The sequence below is a fragment of the Anomaloglossus baeobatrachus genome, chromosome 3 (genome assembly GCF_048569485.1).
Source record: "Anomaloglossus baeobatrachus isolate aAnoBae1 chromosome 3, aAnoBae1.hap1, whole genome shotgun sequence".
In the NCBI taxonomy this organism is placed as follows: Eukaryota; Metazoa; Chordata; class Amphibia; order Anura; family Aromobatidae; genus Anomaloglossus; species Anomaloglossus baeobatrachus.
This window is the reverse complement of record NC_134355.1, coordinates 640,013,364-640,025,488: the sequence shown is the minus strand read 5'-3', so window position 1 is coordinate 640,025,488 and position 12,125 is coordinate 640,013,364. Positions and strand designations below refer to the sequence as shown.

General features: G+C 47.3%; 1 protein-coding gene across 1 annotated transcript in view; it reads left to right on the top strand.

The window, feature by feature from the left end:
* WDR35 (WD repeat domain 35) overlaps nt 1-12,125 on the top strand; it is a 262,917-nt gene that overhangs the window by 24,034 nt on the left and 226,758 nt on the right. Inside the window, exon 2 of the mRNA XM_075341137.1 lies at nt 2,073-2,190. Within this exon, the coding sequence (XP_075197252.1) occupies nt 2,073-2,190 (118 nt within the window). The remainder of the gene's footprint in view (nt 1-2,072; nt 2,191-12,125) is intronic.

The following is a 12,125-nucleotide window of genomic DNA, read 5'->3' as shown; positions in this document are numbered from 1 at the left end:
GATGATTCCTTGCCTCGCGTTGTATCAAAGGCTGTGAGAAATATCGATGCACCCCTGTATCATAAAAACTAGAGCCAATTTCAAAATTTAAGCATCATTTTCGTTTTCACCACCCCAAAATTAGTTAAGTCCAACTGTTTTCATATCTGAACCAATTTTGCTGTTGACTAGTGTTATCTTTTTGTGATTCCCGATGGTCATCGCAAAGGCCTTCCTGCTTCCAGAGCCACCATTGCCTATCAAATCCGTTCTGCCATTCTGGAAGCTTATCAGATTAAGGATAGAGTCTCCACACTCTAGATTATGGCTCACTCCACTCCAGGCTTCTATCTTGCAGCTCTGCAAAACTGCTATTTGGTCTTCTATTCATACCTTCTACAGGATTAACATATAAACCTCGTCAGATTCTCAACTTGGTAGAAGGGTCCTCCAAGTTGCAGTGGCCCAAGCCCAGACTTGTGTGTACTATCTTCCTACCATTCGGACTTTTTTAGGACGTCCCATGGTTTCCTGTGCCCACCAAGAAAGCAGTAGAGAAAAGACGTTTTGGGGTATTCATTGTAAAATCTTTTTTTTCTTGGAGCCTTTATTGGGGGACACCACATCTGCTTTTGTGTTGAGTTGTGTTTGGTTAACTTCATGGCCTCAAGTAAATTTTTTCCTTCGTGTTACTTCTTTCTCTGTTGCTGAATAACTCAGTGCCACTTGGAGGGTGACGCGTGTAGCCTGCTGGGGAGGAGCTAACTTATTTTGCACTGTGTCAGCCTCCTAGTGGCACCAGCATACACCCATGGTTATCTGTGTCCCCCAAAGAAGGCTCCAAGAAAGTGATATTACGGTGAACACCCAAAATCATCTTTTTGATATCTTAACTATGGATGAGCGAATGTATTCGCCTCTATTCGGTATCCGACGGATAACAGGCTATTCGCACCATTCGGTATCCGACGAATAAAACAACATCCGATCTGATACTTTCAGTTTCATTTACTGCAAGGCGCTTGTTTTCCAGCCTCCAGGTGCGGCGTAATCCACACGAGGTTGAGAGAGAGAGAGGTAGAGAGAGAGAAAGGTTGAGAGAGAGAGAGAGAGAGAGGTTGAGAGAGAGAGAGAGGTTGAGAGAGAGAGAGGTTGAGAGAGAGAGAGGTTGAGAGAGGTTGAGAGGTTGAGAGAGAGAGGTTGAGAGAGAGGTTGAGAGAGAGAGGTTGAGAGAGAGAGGTTGAGAGAGAGGTTGAGAGAGAAAGAGAGAGGTTGAGAGAGAGAGGTTGAGCGAGAGGTTGAGAGAGAGAGAGAGGTTGAGAGAGAGGTTGAGAGAGAGGTTGAGAGAGAGAGAGGTTGAGAGAGAGAGAGAGAGGTTGAGAGAGAGAGGTTGAGAGAGAGAGAGGTTGAGAGAGAGAGAGAGAGAGGTTGAGAGAGAGAGCGGTTGAGAGAGAGAGAGAGGTTGAGAGAGAGAGAGGTTGAGAGAGAGAGAGAGGTTGAGAGAGAGAGAGGTTGAGAGAGAGAGAGAGAGGTTGAGAGAGAGAGAGGTTGAGAGAGAGAGGTTGGTAGAGAGAGAGAGAGAGAGAGAGAGGTCGAGAGAGAAACTGAGCCCATACTATTTCTGCCTTTTCCTCAGTCATCACAGTTCGCCATTAGGTCCGACGTGAAATTATTCTGGTTTCCCATAGACTTACATTGAGCGTTGAATATTCGCGAATAGTCGAATAGCGGTGACGTATTCGCCGGATTCAGCAAAGTGAATATTAGGATATTCGATCATCCCTAATCTTAACCCTTTTTTAACATTTAAAAAAAAAAAAAAAATGTGGAAGTGGATGAGTCCTTTACCCATAAACATATTTATACTTCAAAACTTTAAAACAAAAACAAAAAAAAATAAAATTTCTCACAAAATAAGTTTTCTGGATTGCTTCATCTATGTGTAAAAGCAAAGAGGAATCTATGATTGGCTGCAGCAGTCACGATGTGACCCAGTGCATATTCAATGGGGTCCCTTTTCGGGGCGTCCAATATCTTACTATGTTTTGTGTTGTTTATTTTTTTGTTAATTCTCCTTTGTGTTTTTCTTTTAGATTGCCATTCCTAACAACATCCGGTTAAAATGCATTTCATGGAACAAGGACCAGGGTTACATCGCATGTGGAGGGGAATCCGGGCTGCTCAAAGTTCTCAAACTGGAAATGCAAACAGGTGAATGAATGAACGAATATTTCATGGACGTTTTGGACGCGTTTCAGTTTGCTTAATCTTACTTCCTAAAGTAACAGATACCTGTCTGCTGCGGAATGTGCATATGACCGAGGACATGGACACAAAGTGGATCCTTGAGCTTTTCTTCAGCTCGTGTACAGAATACTATCTTCAGGAAAGGATATGAAGGGTCACTGGAGGCCTCCTTTATGTAGGCCTCCCGAGGACAGTCGTTATTTTCAAACGTGCTTCTGGTATCTTATTTGCATACCAGCAGCAATAATCCAATACAGTGGAACCTTAGTTTACGAGAACAATCTGTTCTGGGAGTGTGCTTGTAAACCAAGTTACTCGTCTAGCAAAGCAAGATTTCCCATAGGACATAATGCAAGCTCAGACAATTCGTTCCACAACTTGTTCAGTCCCATCCTGGTGCCCTATTGTGCCATTCCACACACGCACACACACGCACGCACACACACATATTATGATCTTATGATCACCTTACCTTCTGTTCCACCGCTGGCCTCCTAGTTCTTGTAGTTCGCCGGTACAGGATGTGTATCAGGTAACCATCGCGACGATGGAGGAACTTCCACTGCCAGCGCGCTGACGCGAAAGGCAAGAGCCGCTTGCCTCTGATTGGTCAGCGTGCTGCCTTTAAGTAGCGGCTGACAGCGGAAGTTCCTCCATCGTTGCAATGGTTACTCGATACACATCTTGTAACGGCGGACTACAAGAACCGGGAGACCGGCGATGGAACGGAAGGTAAGTTGAGCATAATTTGTGCGTGTTTGTGTGTGTGTTTGTGTGGACTGCAAGAGTGGGTCAGAGCGCGGTTAAAGTACAGAACCGGAAGTGTGTGCGGTGAGTATTTGCTCATACGGCAAAGCTTGCTTGTAAACTGAGTTACAAATTTACAGCAAGCTTTGCTCGTATATCGAAATACTCGCTAACTGGGTTACTCGTAAACCGAGGTTCCACTGTAATTTGTCATCCAAGAATTTTTTTTTTTCTAGAATAATCACACATTCCGACGTCAGTGATATTCTCCTACAAGAGAATCACTCCTGGTTTCATCAGTGATTTTTTTTTTTATCAGATTTTGGGTAGCTTTTACCATCTTTTAAAAGTTTAAAGGCTGCTTTACACACAACGATATCGCTAGCGATGTAACGCCCAGATCGTTGTTACGATTTGCCGAAATCCCTCATAGGTCGTTTATTAGTGGTCACATGTAGAGATGAGCGAACCGGCCGTGGTTTGGCTCGAGTTCGGTTCGTCGAACGGGGGTCCCGTTCGAGTTCGGTTTGGCGAACGTTCGACGAACCGAATTCGAACCGCATAGGAAACAATGGCAGGCAATCACAAACACATAAAAACACCTAGAAAACACCCTCAAAGGTGTCCAAAAGGTGACAAACAACTCACAACACAACACAAACACATGGGAAAGTGACAAGGACATATACTCATGCGAAAACAAAAGAGCTGGACAAGGAAAAAGAGGAGGAGACACAGATATATGAGTATATGCAAGGAAACATCGATGCCATTACTGTGCAACTTGAGCCCTGCTCATTTTAGGCTTCCAATCTGGATAAATTGCCTGAGCTTGCCACGTACGCCTTGGGGATCTTGTCGTGTCCTGCAGCCAGCGTTCTCTCGGAACCTGTCTTCAGTGCTGCTGGGGGTCTGCTGGCAGATAAGCACACGTGTCTGTCCACTGACAATGTGGACATGGCTCTCAGAGGACTTTTCTTCCGCTGGGTCAGCCAGGGGAGGCCAAAGGCACGCGTATTTTTGAGAGTGCTTCATGCAAAGCATCTTTTTCTTTTTCAAAAGGGGGGTCAACTGATGCCAGTCAAGTGGGGTGTGTGTGGCCCAATTAGTGGAAACGAGGGAGACTGTGGTTGGAGTCCCCTCGCTTTTGAAAAAAGAACCAAGATGAACAAGTCATGGCTCTCAGAGGACTTTTCTTCCCCTGGGTAAGCCAGGGGAGGCCAAAGGCATGCGTATTTTTGAGAGTGCTTCATGCAAAGCATCTTTTTCTTTTTCAAAAGGGGGGTCAACTGATGCCAGTCAAATGGGGTGTGTGTGGCCCAATTAGTGGAAACGAGGGAGACTGGTTGGAGTCCCCTCGCTTTTGAAAAAAGAACCAAGATGAACAAGTCATGGCTCTCAGAGGACTTTTCTTCCCCTGGGTCAGCCAGGGGAGGCCAAAGGCACGCGTATTTGTGAGAGTGCTTCATGCAAAGCATCTTTTTCTTTTTCAAAAGGGGTGTCAACTGATGCCAGTCAACTGGGGTGTGTGTGGCCCAATTAGTGGAAACGAGGGAGACTGTGGTTGGAGTCCCCTTGCTGTGTTTTACGTGCTTTTAGAAGGGCATGACATGGCTTAGAGGTTGACTTTCTGCATCTGCAAACTGTTGGCTACCAAAATGCTGCCTTTCCAACCTTTTTAACCGAGGATTTTCGAGACCTTATGCCCATCGCAGTGCCCCAAGAGCCGATGCCCAGGCGCCACTCCTTCTCCAACAAAGACGTGCCCGCGCTACACCAGAATGTCGCACCAAATATCACCGCTTCTTTGAGAAACTCTGTGTGACAGGGTGCATTTCACCACAGATACTTGGAACAGTAAGCATGGACAGGGGCGTTACATGTCGCTGACTGAGCACTGGGTAACTATGGTGATAGATGGAGAAGTGTCTGCTGTACAAGTCTTTACGTCCCCACGAGTTGTGTGTTTAAATCCTTCCTCTGTATGTACAAGTTCCTCCACTGCTTCTGCCTCATCAACCTCGTGTTGTTCCTGCACCTCAGCCCAAACCCTGTGTGGTCAGGCCACCCTTCCTTGTAACTGCGCCCAAGGAATCCCACACACCTCCTTACTATGCTGGCAGCAGAGCTCAAGGCCATTAGGCGGTCAAATGTTTACTTTGAAATGTAGGGGAAATGTGAGACACCGCTGAGGAATTGTGGACGGTTAGCTCTGGAGAGTGAGACCGAGTTTCATCAATGGTTGTCTCCACTCAACCAGCAGCCAGGGAAGGTCGGGTGCGACAATGATGCAAACCAGTCTGCGACCCTTCTTCAGGGCAATGTGACACACGTGCCTTGTATGGCTCACGTGTTGAATCCGAATCTTCAGCAATTTTTAAAACACTATCCCTGCCTACATGTCCTTCTGTCGAGGGCACGGTGTAACGCCTGCCTGGATTGACACACTCCGACGGGCTGTAAAGGATAGGCTAGAGGTAACCCACTCACCAAGCTGGACCCCCAGAACCCTGAAACCCTTTAATCCCTATACAGTGATGTTGAATGACACAGGGCCCAAGTTGATCAATACCTGTGGAAGGCTGCAGTTCCAGAGAATGGTAGTCATGCACGGTCAAAACATTAATTGAGGAAGAGGAACAGAATGGGAGGGACAGGACTTAATCAGAAAACAAGCAGAGGTGAAATGCAAATCGGCCAACGAGGTACCTAAACAGCAAGCAGGAAAAGTAGTCAGGTAATAAGCACACAAACTCATAAAACTGAACTGGGGGTAACAGTAACCAGAGGTCATAGCTATGTCTGGCAGTGGTCTGCAGACAGGAGGGGCCTAAAAAAGGGTGTGGTGTCTTCCCATTGGTTGTAGCTGAATGATGGTACTTCATCTGTGAGATACCCACCACCTGCATTCAGCCTGTGGTTCTGCATCTGTCAAGGTAACACATCCCAGTGGTTGAGCATAACCTGTGTCCACCTGCACCGCTGGCGCCGACTCCTCTCCCATCATCAGCACTATCCACGAAAGGAACACGTTGTCACCTTGCGACAGGAGTACAAATTGACGTAGCGGACTACGGTGGTGACTTAACAGCTGTGTGCGGCAATGATGCAAACATGGCAGCGTGCCTTCGTCAGGCCCATGTGACACACGTGACTTGTATGGCTCACGTGTGTAATCTGATTCTCCAGCAATTTTTAAAAAAATATCCCGGCCTACATGGCCTTGTGCAGCGGGCACGCTCGCTATGTGCTCACTTCCATCGTTCGCACCCAGTAGCTCAATAACTTTCATCACTCCTGAAGTCTTAGGGTCTGGCGGTTAAATGTCAGAAATGCGATGTTCCGACATGCAGGAATTTTAATCTGCACATGTTGCAGCGTCTGTGGCAGCACCGCAGAGCCCAGCTGAAATACGTTATTATGACGTATACCCTGGGCTAACTTGATCCAGAGGTGGTGCAGATCACACTGCTGGAGTGGTGTCAGATCAAGGACCTATGCACCCTTCTACACAGTTTACAAATGTCGACGCAGATGTTTAACACTGGCGATAACATTCTCAGCGTGACAATTTTGGTCATCTACATGATGGAACACACTGTAAGTATTATTCGGAGTCAGGTGTTGGTCCAAGAGGAACGGAGGAAGTACTGGAGGAGTCATATGCGGAAGGGATAACAAGATCTACAAGGTCCAGACGGTGAGCGGCACCTAGGCGGCAGTCATGGTGGGGGAGAGTGATTATCAAGGGAGCATAGTATCAACAAAACAGTTGAGGAAGGTGCAGGAGCCCAGGAAGAAAATGGAGGGCGAGCTGGCGATGGGCATGGAAGACTCAGCAGATTAGTGAGAGCTTGCTCACATTTTGGTTGTACGAGGTTGTGGGGAGAGGGCAGAGGAAGGAGGCACGATTCTCACCTCTCCGCCACCATGACACCAAGGACTTTGTCCTCCTGGATGCTCAAGACACATGAGCGCCTTCTTGCTGCACTACCTACAACATGACCCTCGGATTGTACGAATTACAAGTCATGCTGACTACTGGGTTGCCACACTGTTAGATCCCCGGTACAACACAAAATTTTGCGAAATAACTCCTGCCATAGAAAGGGACGCACGTATGCAGGAGTATCAGCAGAAGGTGGTACGCAATCTTACATCTGCTTTTCCACTAAACACCAGTGGTGCACCGAGTGAATCTCAACGCTTTTTCATCGATAGGAGGAAATGGTCTTACTTGTCCACATCTGAGGGACCGAGGGCTGGCTGCTGTGCTGAGACGGCGTTGAGTACGGTGTCTCTGCAGAGTTGCATTTTTGGTCATATACAAACTGAGTTGAAAAAGGACAGATGCTGGTGGAAAGGGGAACAGGTGTGTTGGAAAGGGTAAAAAAGTTTGTGTCCGTGGGTTTGGTGGTTAAGCAACATTAACATTTGCTGAAGAAACAACATCTGGTATGGTGGGACTGGCAGATTTGGATAAGGTGGTACATACTATGTTACCGCTATATCAAAAATATTAAGAAGAAAAGAAAGAGAAAGGTAGATATCCCAATCGCCATTCGATGTCCACCGTGCTCATAGATGGAAAAGGAGAGGTTGGCAACTGGAAGGTTAGGTGGAGGATACAGAGCAGGTTGACTCTCAAACAAATAGTAGCCTGAACCGAGTTAGACGCAACTCGGATCTGGAGACTTGGAGCCCTGTTAGCATGACAGGGTCCACACGACCACCCAGCCCCGGAACTCCCTGTTAACAACACAGGGGCCATTGGTTACGCAGTCCATGTACGTAGGGGACACACCTGTGGACAGCAGGCGCATCAGCAGCAGCAGGCCTGTTTATGCCACTGGGCTGCTTTAGCAGGACTGGTAGGACAGGAGCTGTTCTTAAACGTTCTGCGTTACCAACTGTGGTGGCGGCCTGCATCGATGACCTATCCCTGCCTACCTCTGGCCTAAAGCCGCAATGGGTTCAACACATGGAGGTGTGCTCTTTCGGAGCATAATAGAAGACTGGGCACCTTCTTCTTGGCTCCAGCCCCTTTTATAACCTGGGTCCGTCCCAAACCAGGGTGGACCACAATGCACCTCCTGGAGACAAAAGCAGAGTCACACGTCATGAGTGGCATAACTAGCGTCCTCTTTTGAACCGCCACTTGAATGATGACCTCATGTCTGCCACAACTAAAACACCTCAACAGTCATCGTCTGACCAACAACAATGAGGTGACAAGTCATAGGGGCGGCCCTCTGCAAGCCTGTTGGGAGTAGCCAGGCCAAATTGTCAGGACACCTGATTCCCTGTGGTCTATATGGGCTCCCCACATCAGGGGCAGGGCCAAAGAGTTCATTACCCGACCTAGCCTCTGATTCAGTAAGTGCCTGAGCATGCTCAGTAGCATGAAATACAGTTTCTGAAAAAAAGACTATCCTTTTCAGCATGCTGTCTAGGCACAACACAGGACTTAGACCCGGCACGGAGTGCAAGTACCTGTGCAAAGAGGCTTTTCTCAGTCAGTGTGAAGCCCCACAGGTGTTGTGTTGGTGCATTACCTTCAGGGACTCCACGTGGAAGAAGAGTCTGGTCACACTTAGGTTGCTTCTTTATATGTATTTTCGTGATGCCACTCTCAGTATTGCGGTCAGTGGGGACCGCCACTGCAGTATAAGGGGACACCTGGGGCTGATGTTGGGTGCAGTTAGTTTTAGTGGCCTCCCGAGAGTGAGTCAAGCACCAGGGCCCTGTGTAAGTGTGTTGAGCCGCAGGTCGTAGAATGACTCAGGCACAGTCCAAACGAGCATGCGCTGTAGCCCAAAATTAAGACTTTGCCTCAGGAATGAGACAGTCAGGCAGAGCATGCTCAGTTGGCGAAACACTGGAGTTAGGCTGCGGCTGGGGTAAATCGGCACACAGGAAGGAGCAACTGCGGAAACACTTCGTTCAATTGTGAGGGGAGTCATTGTGGAGTTTGGTGAGGAGTACCGTAACGCCAGTGAGCATCATCCTGTGCCACAGACCAACATTCTTCCGGTGCTGTCTATACTGTTAACCATGATAGGAGCGTAAAGTCTGTATTTATGGCAACTGGACATCCCATTACCCGGGTACGGTAGGCTGTGCCCAGACAGTAATGCGTGCACGCAACACTTTGTTTTATTATGAAAACACATATCTGTTCTGGGTAGGACGACTATATAGACAATCACACTTGCTGCCTCTGCACTGTCAAATTGTCACGTACAGTTTAAATCATAGAGGGACAGCGACACATGTTTGCATTGAATGTTGCTTTACAAGATTTGCATGACTGTGTTGCAGAGCTGTGTGGTTTGCATTCACACTGTTATCATCTGCCTTATCTGTGAGGCTTCAGCTAACAAGGGTATTCAGGGTGGGTGATGTGTTTTGTCTATGTTTAGGTAGATAACTGGGAAGCTCTTGTGATGCGCCACTAGTAAGTTGTCTTCGCGCGCACACACACACACACACACACTTACTGCTGCTACGCAGAGGGCTTACCAAGCAGTAGGCAACTGAATAGATTGTTCTATTATTTCAATTTAATGCATGGTTCTTATTGTTTGTTTTCTGAAAGTGAAACAATCATTTATGAACCCAACTACATACAGTGCTTTTCATGTTGCGTAGTTTTGCTGCATACTGGGGATCCCACCAAATACAAGACTTAAAATGAAGCATAAGTCGCAATGAGAATTTCACTGTGCTACAATGCGGCCTAGCGTGGCTGTGCAACCACCGCCTGCCCCATCACGTGCATCTGCATGCTCTTCATCCTCTGTGACTGTGGGGACAGCAGTCTCACATGGTTTTTCACACTGAACTTCCACCCCATTACCCGTAAGCGGGAGTGTGATTGGCAGGTTGTCACTTGTTTTGTAAGTGCAAACAGATATTATTGTTGAGCTGTCAGACATCGAGAGAACCACCATTGGATGAAGGAAACATTATATCCACGCCTGCACCTTCGTCACAGATTGGCTGGACTACCTGCAGTTAATAATTACGTTCCACAAATGGAAAGGAGTGTAGAATGCACATGTGTTGCACCTTGCTTGGCAGCAAAGGAACACTAACTTAGTATTCCAGACAATTTTATGATGGTAGAAAAAGAGTCAGCTCTTTGGGCAAATAAAATAGCGTGGTAAAAGTGGGCAGGTGAGTACAGTGGCCGTGTTCTGTGGGTACCAGGACAGTAAGAGAAGCCTCACTTTTTATTCCTCCTAATGATGAAATGCAGCAAGGAATTCCATCAATTTGCTATAAAAATAGAGCAGCTAAATGAGCAGGAGGGTGTAATACAGAGTTGCTGTAAATAGCTTGGCACCTGTGGGGCACAAATGGAGTACAACAGCCACTTTTTGTATGCCACTGAATGGCAGCATTTTTTGCTATTATTATAGCTTATTAAAAACAGAGCAGGAGGGTGTAATGCAGTGGTACTGCAAATAGCTTTGCACCAGTGGGACACTAATGGAAGTCCAACAGCCACTTTTAGGATGCCACTAAGTTTCCTCAGTGTTTGCTAGTATAATGGCTTAGGCTGCTTTCACACATCCGGCTTGAGCTCTGCGGCTCAATCCGGCTGTGCAAGCTATGCAACGGATGCGGTGAAAACACCGCATCCTTTGCATAAGTTTTTCCTTTGCAGCCAGTCCGGTTTTTGCCGCTTGCGGCATGCTACTGAGCATGCGCAGTGGCAAAAAACGCATGTGGCGGCCGGATGCGGTTATTGCCGCATCGCGCCGCATCCGGCCGCCATAGGCATGCATTGAAAAATGCGCCGCATCGGCCGAATGCGGCGCGATGCGTTTTTTTTTGCCGCACGAAAAAACGTGCCAGGCAACGTTCCATCCGGCCGCCGCATCGGCTAAATCTGCCGCATGCGGCAAAAACCGGATGGAACGCAAGGCCATGCGGCACAATGCGGCACTAATTAAAGTCTATGCAGGAAAATCGCAACCGGCAGCAAAAAAAAACCGGTTGCGATTTTCCTGCAAAGTGCCGGAGTGTGCCGCATTGCAGAAACCGGAGGTGTGAAAGCAGCCTTAGTAACAATGAGTTTGAGTGTGCAATGCAGGCAGACTTGCTGCAAATATCATTGCACTAGTGGGACAATAATGAAGTCCAACAGCCACTTTTAGGATGCCACTAAATGGCAGCATTTTTTGCTATTATTATAGCTTTTAAAAACAGAGCAGGAGGGTGTAATGCAGAGGTGCTGTAAATAGCTTGGCACCAGTGGGGCACAAATGGAGTACAACAGCCACTGTTTGTATGCCACTGAATGGCAGCATTTTTTGCCATTATTATAGCTTTTAAAAACAGAGCAGGAGGGTGTAATGCAGAGGTACTACAAATAGCTTTGCACCAGTGGGACACTAATGGAAGTCCAACAGCCACTTTTAGGATGCCACTAAGTTTCCTCAGTGTTTTCTAGTATAATGGCTTAGTAACAATGAGTTTGAGTGTGCAGAGGACAGGAGGGTACAGTGGCAGGGTTGTGGGTCTCTGGGTAGAGGAAAGGAAGCCTGCCTTTCTATTCCCTCCTAATGGGGAAATGCAGCGAGGAAATCCCTGACCTTAGCTACACAGACGCTGTCATCTTGTGTAGCTGTTAAAATCTGTTTTCACGGCCCTGACTGTCACCTATGGCTCTGACCCTGCTGGTATTAGCCCTTACAAGGACTAATAGAAACTTCTATCCCTATTCTGTATAGCGCTGTGTAAAGAGTGTACACAGCAGTATCGGAGACAGGAGCTACGCCAGCGGTGACTGACACCAAGACGCAGAAGGCAGATAATGGCGTGCTGGAGGAAATTGTCCGTTTTTATAATGCAGGGACATGTGACATGGACATCCTATCACACATGCCGTTGCTTCTCTGGCTAAAAGTCCACTTAGCTGTGTGTGTGTCTGGGATTGGCTGACATGCTGGCCCGCCCCACTACACGCTCGCGCTTAGGGAAGGAAGACAAGGCAAAAAAAAAAAAAAAATGGCGATCGCCATTATCCATACAGCAGTGATCTGAATGCGCTGTTCACGCACACTATACACTGAAATTTCATAATAGTGTGAGTCACAGAGTGACTTACACTATTACAGCGGAAAGCCAGCTAGGAATTAGCT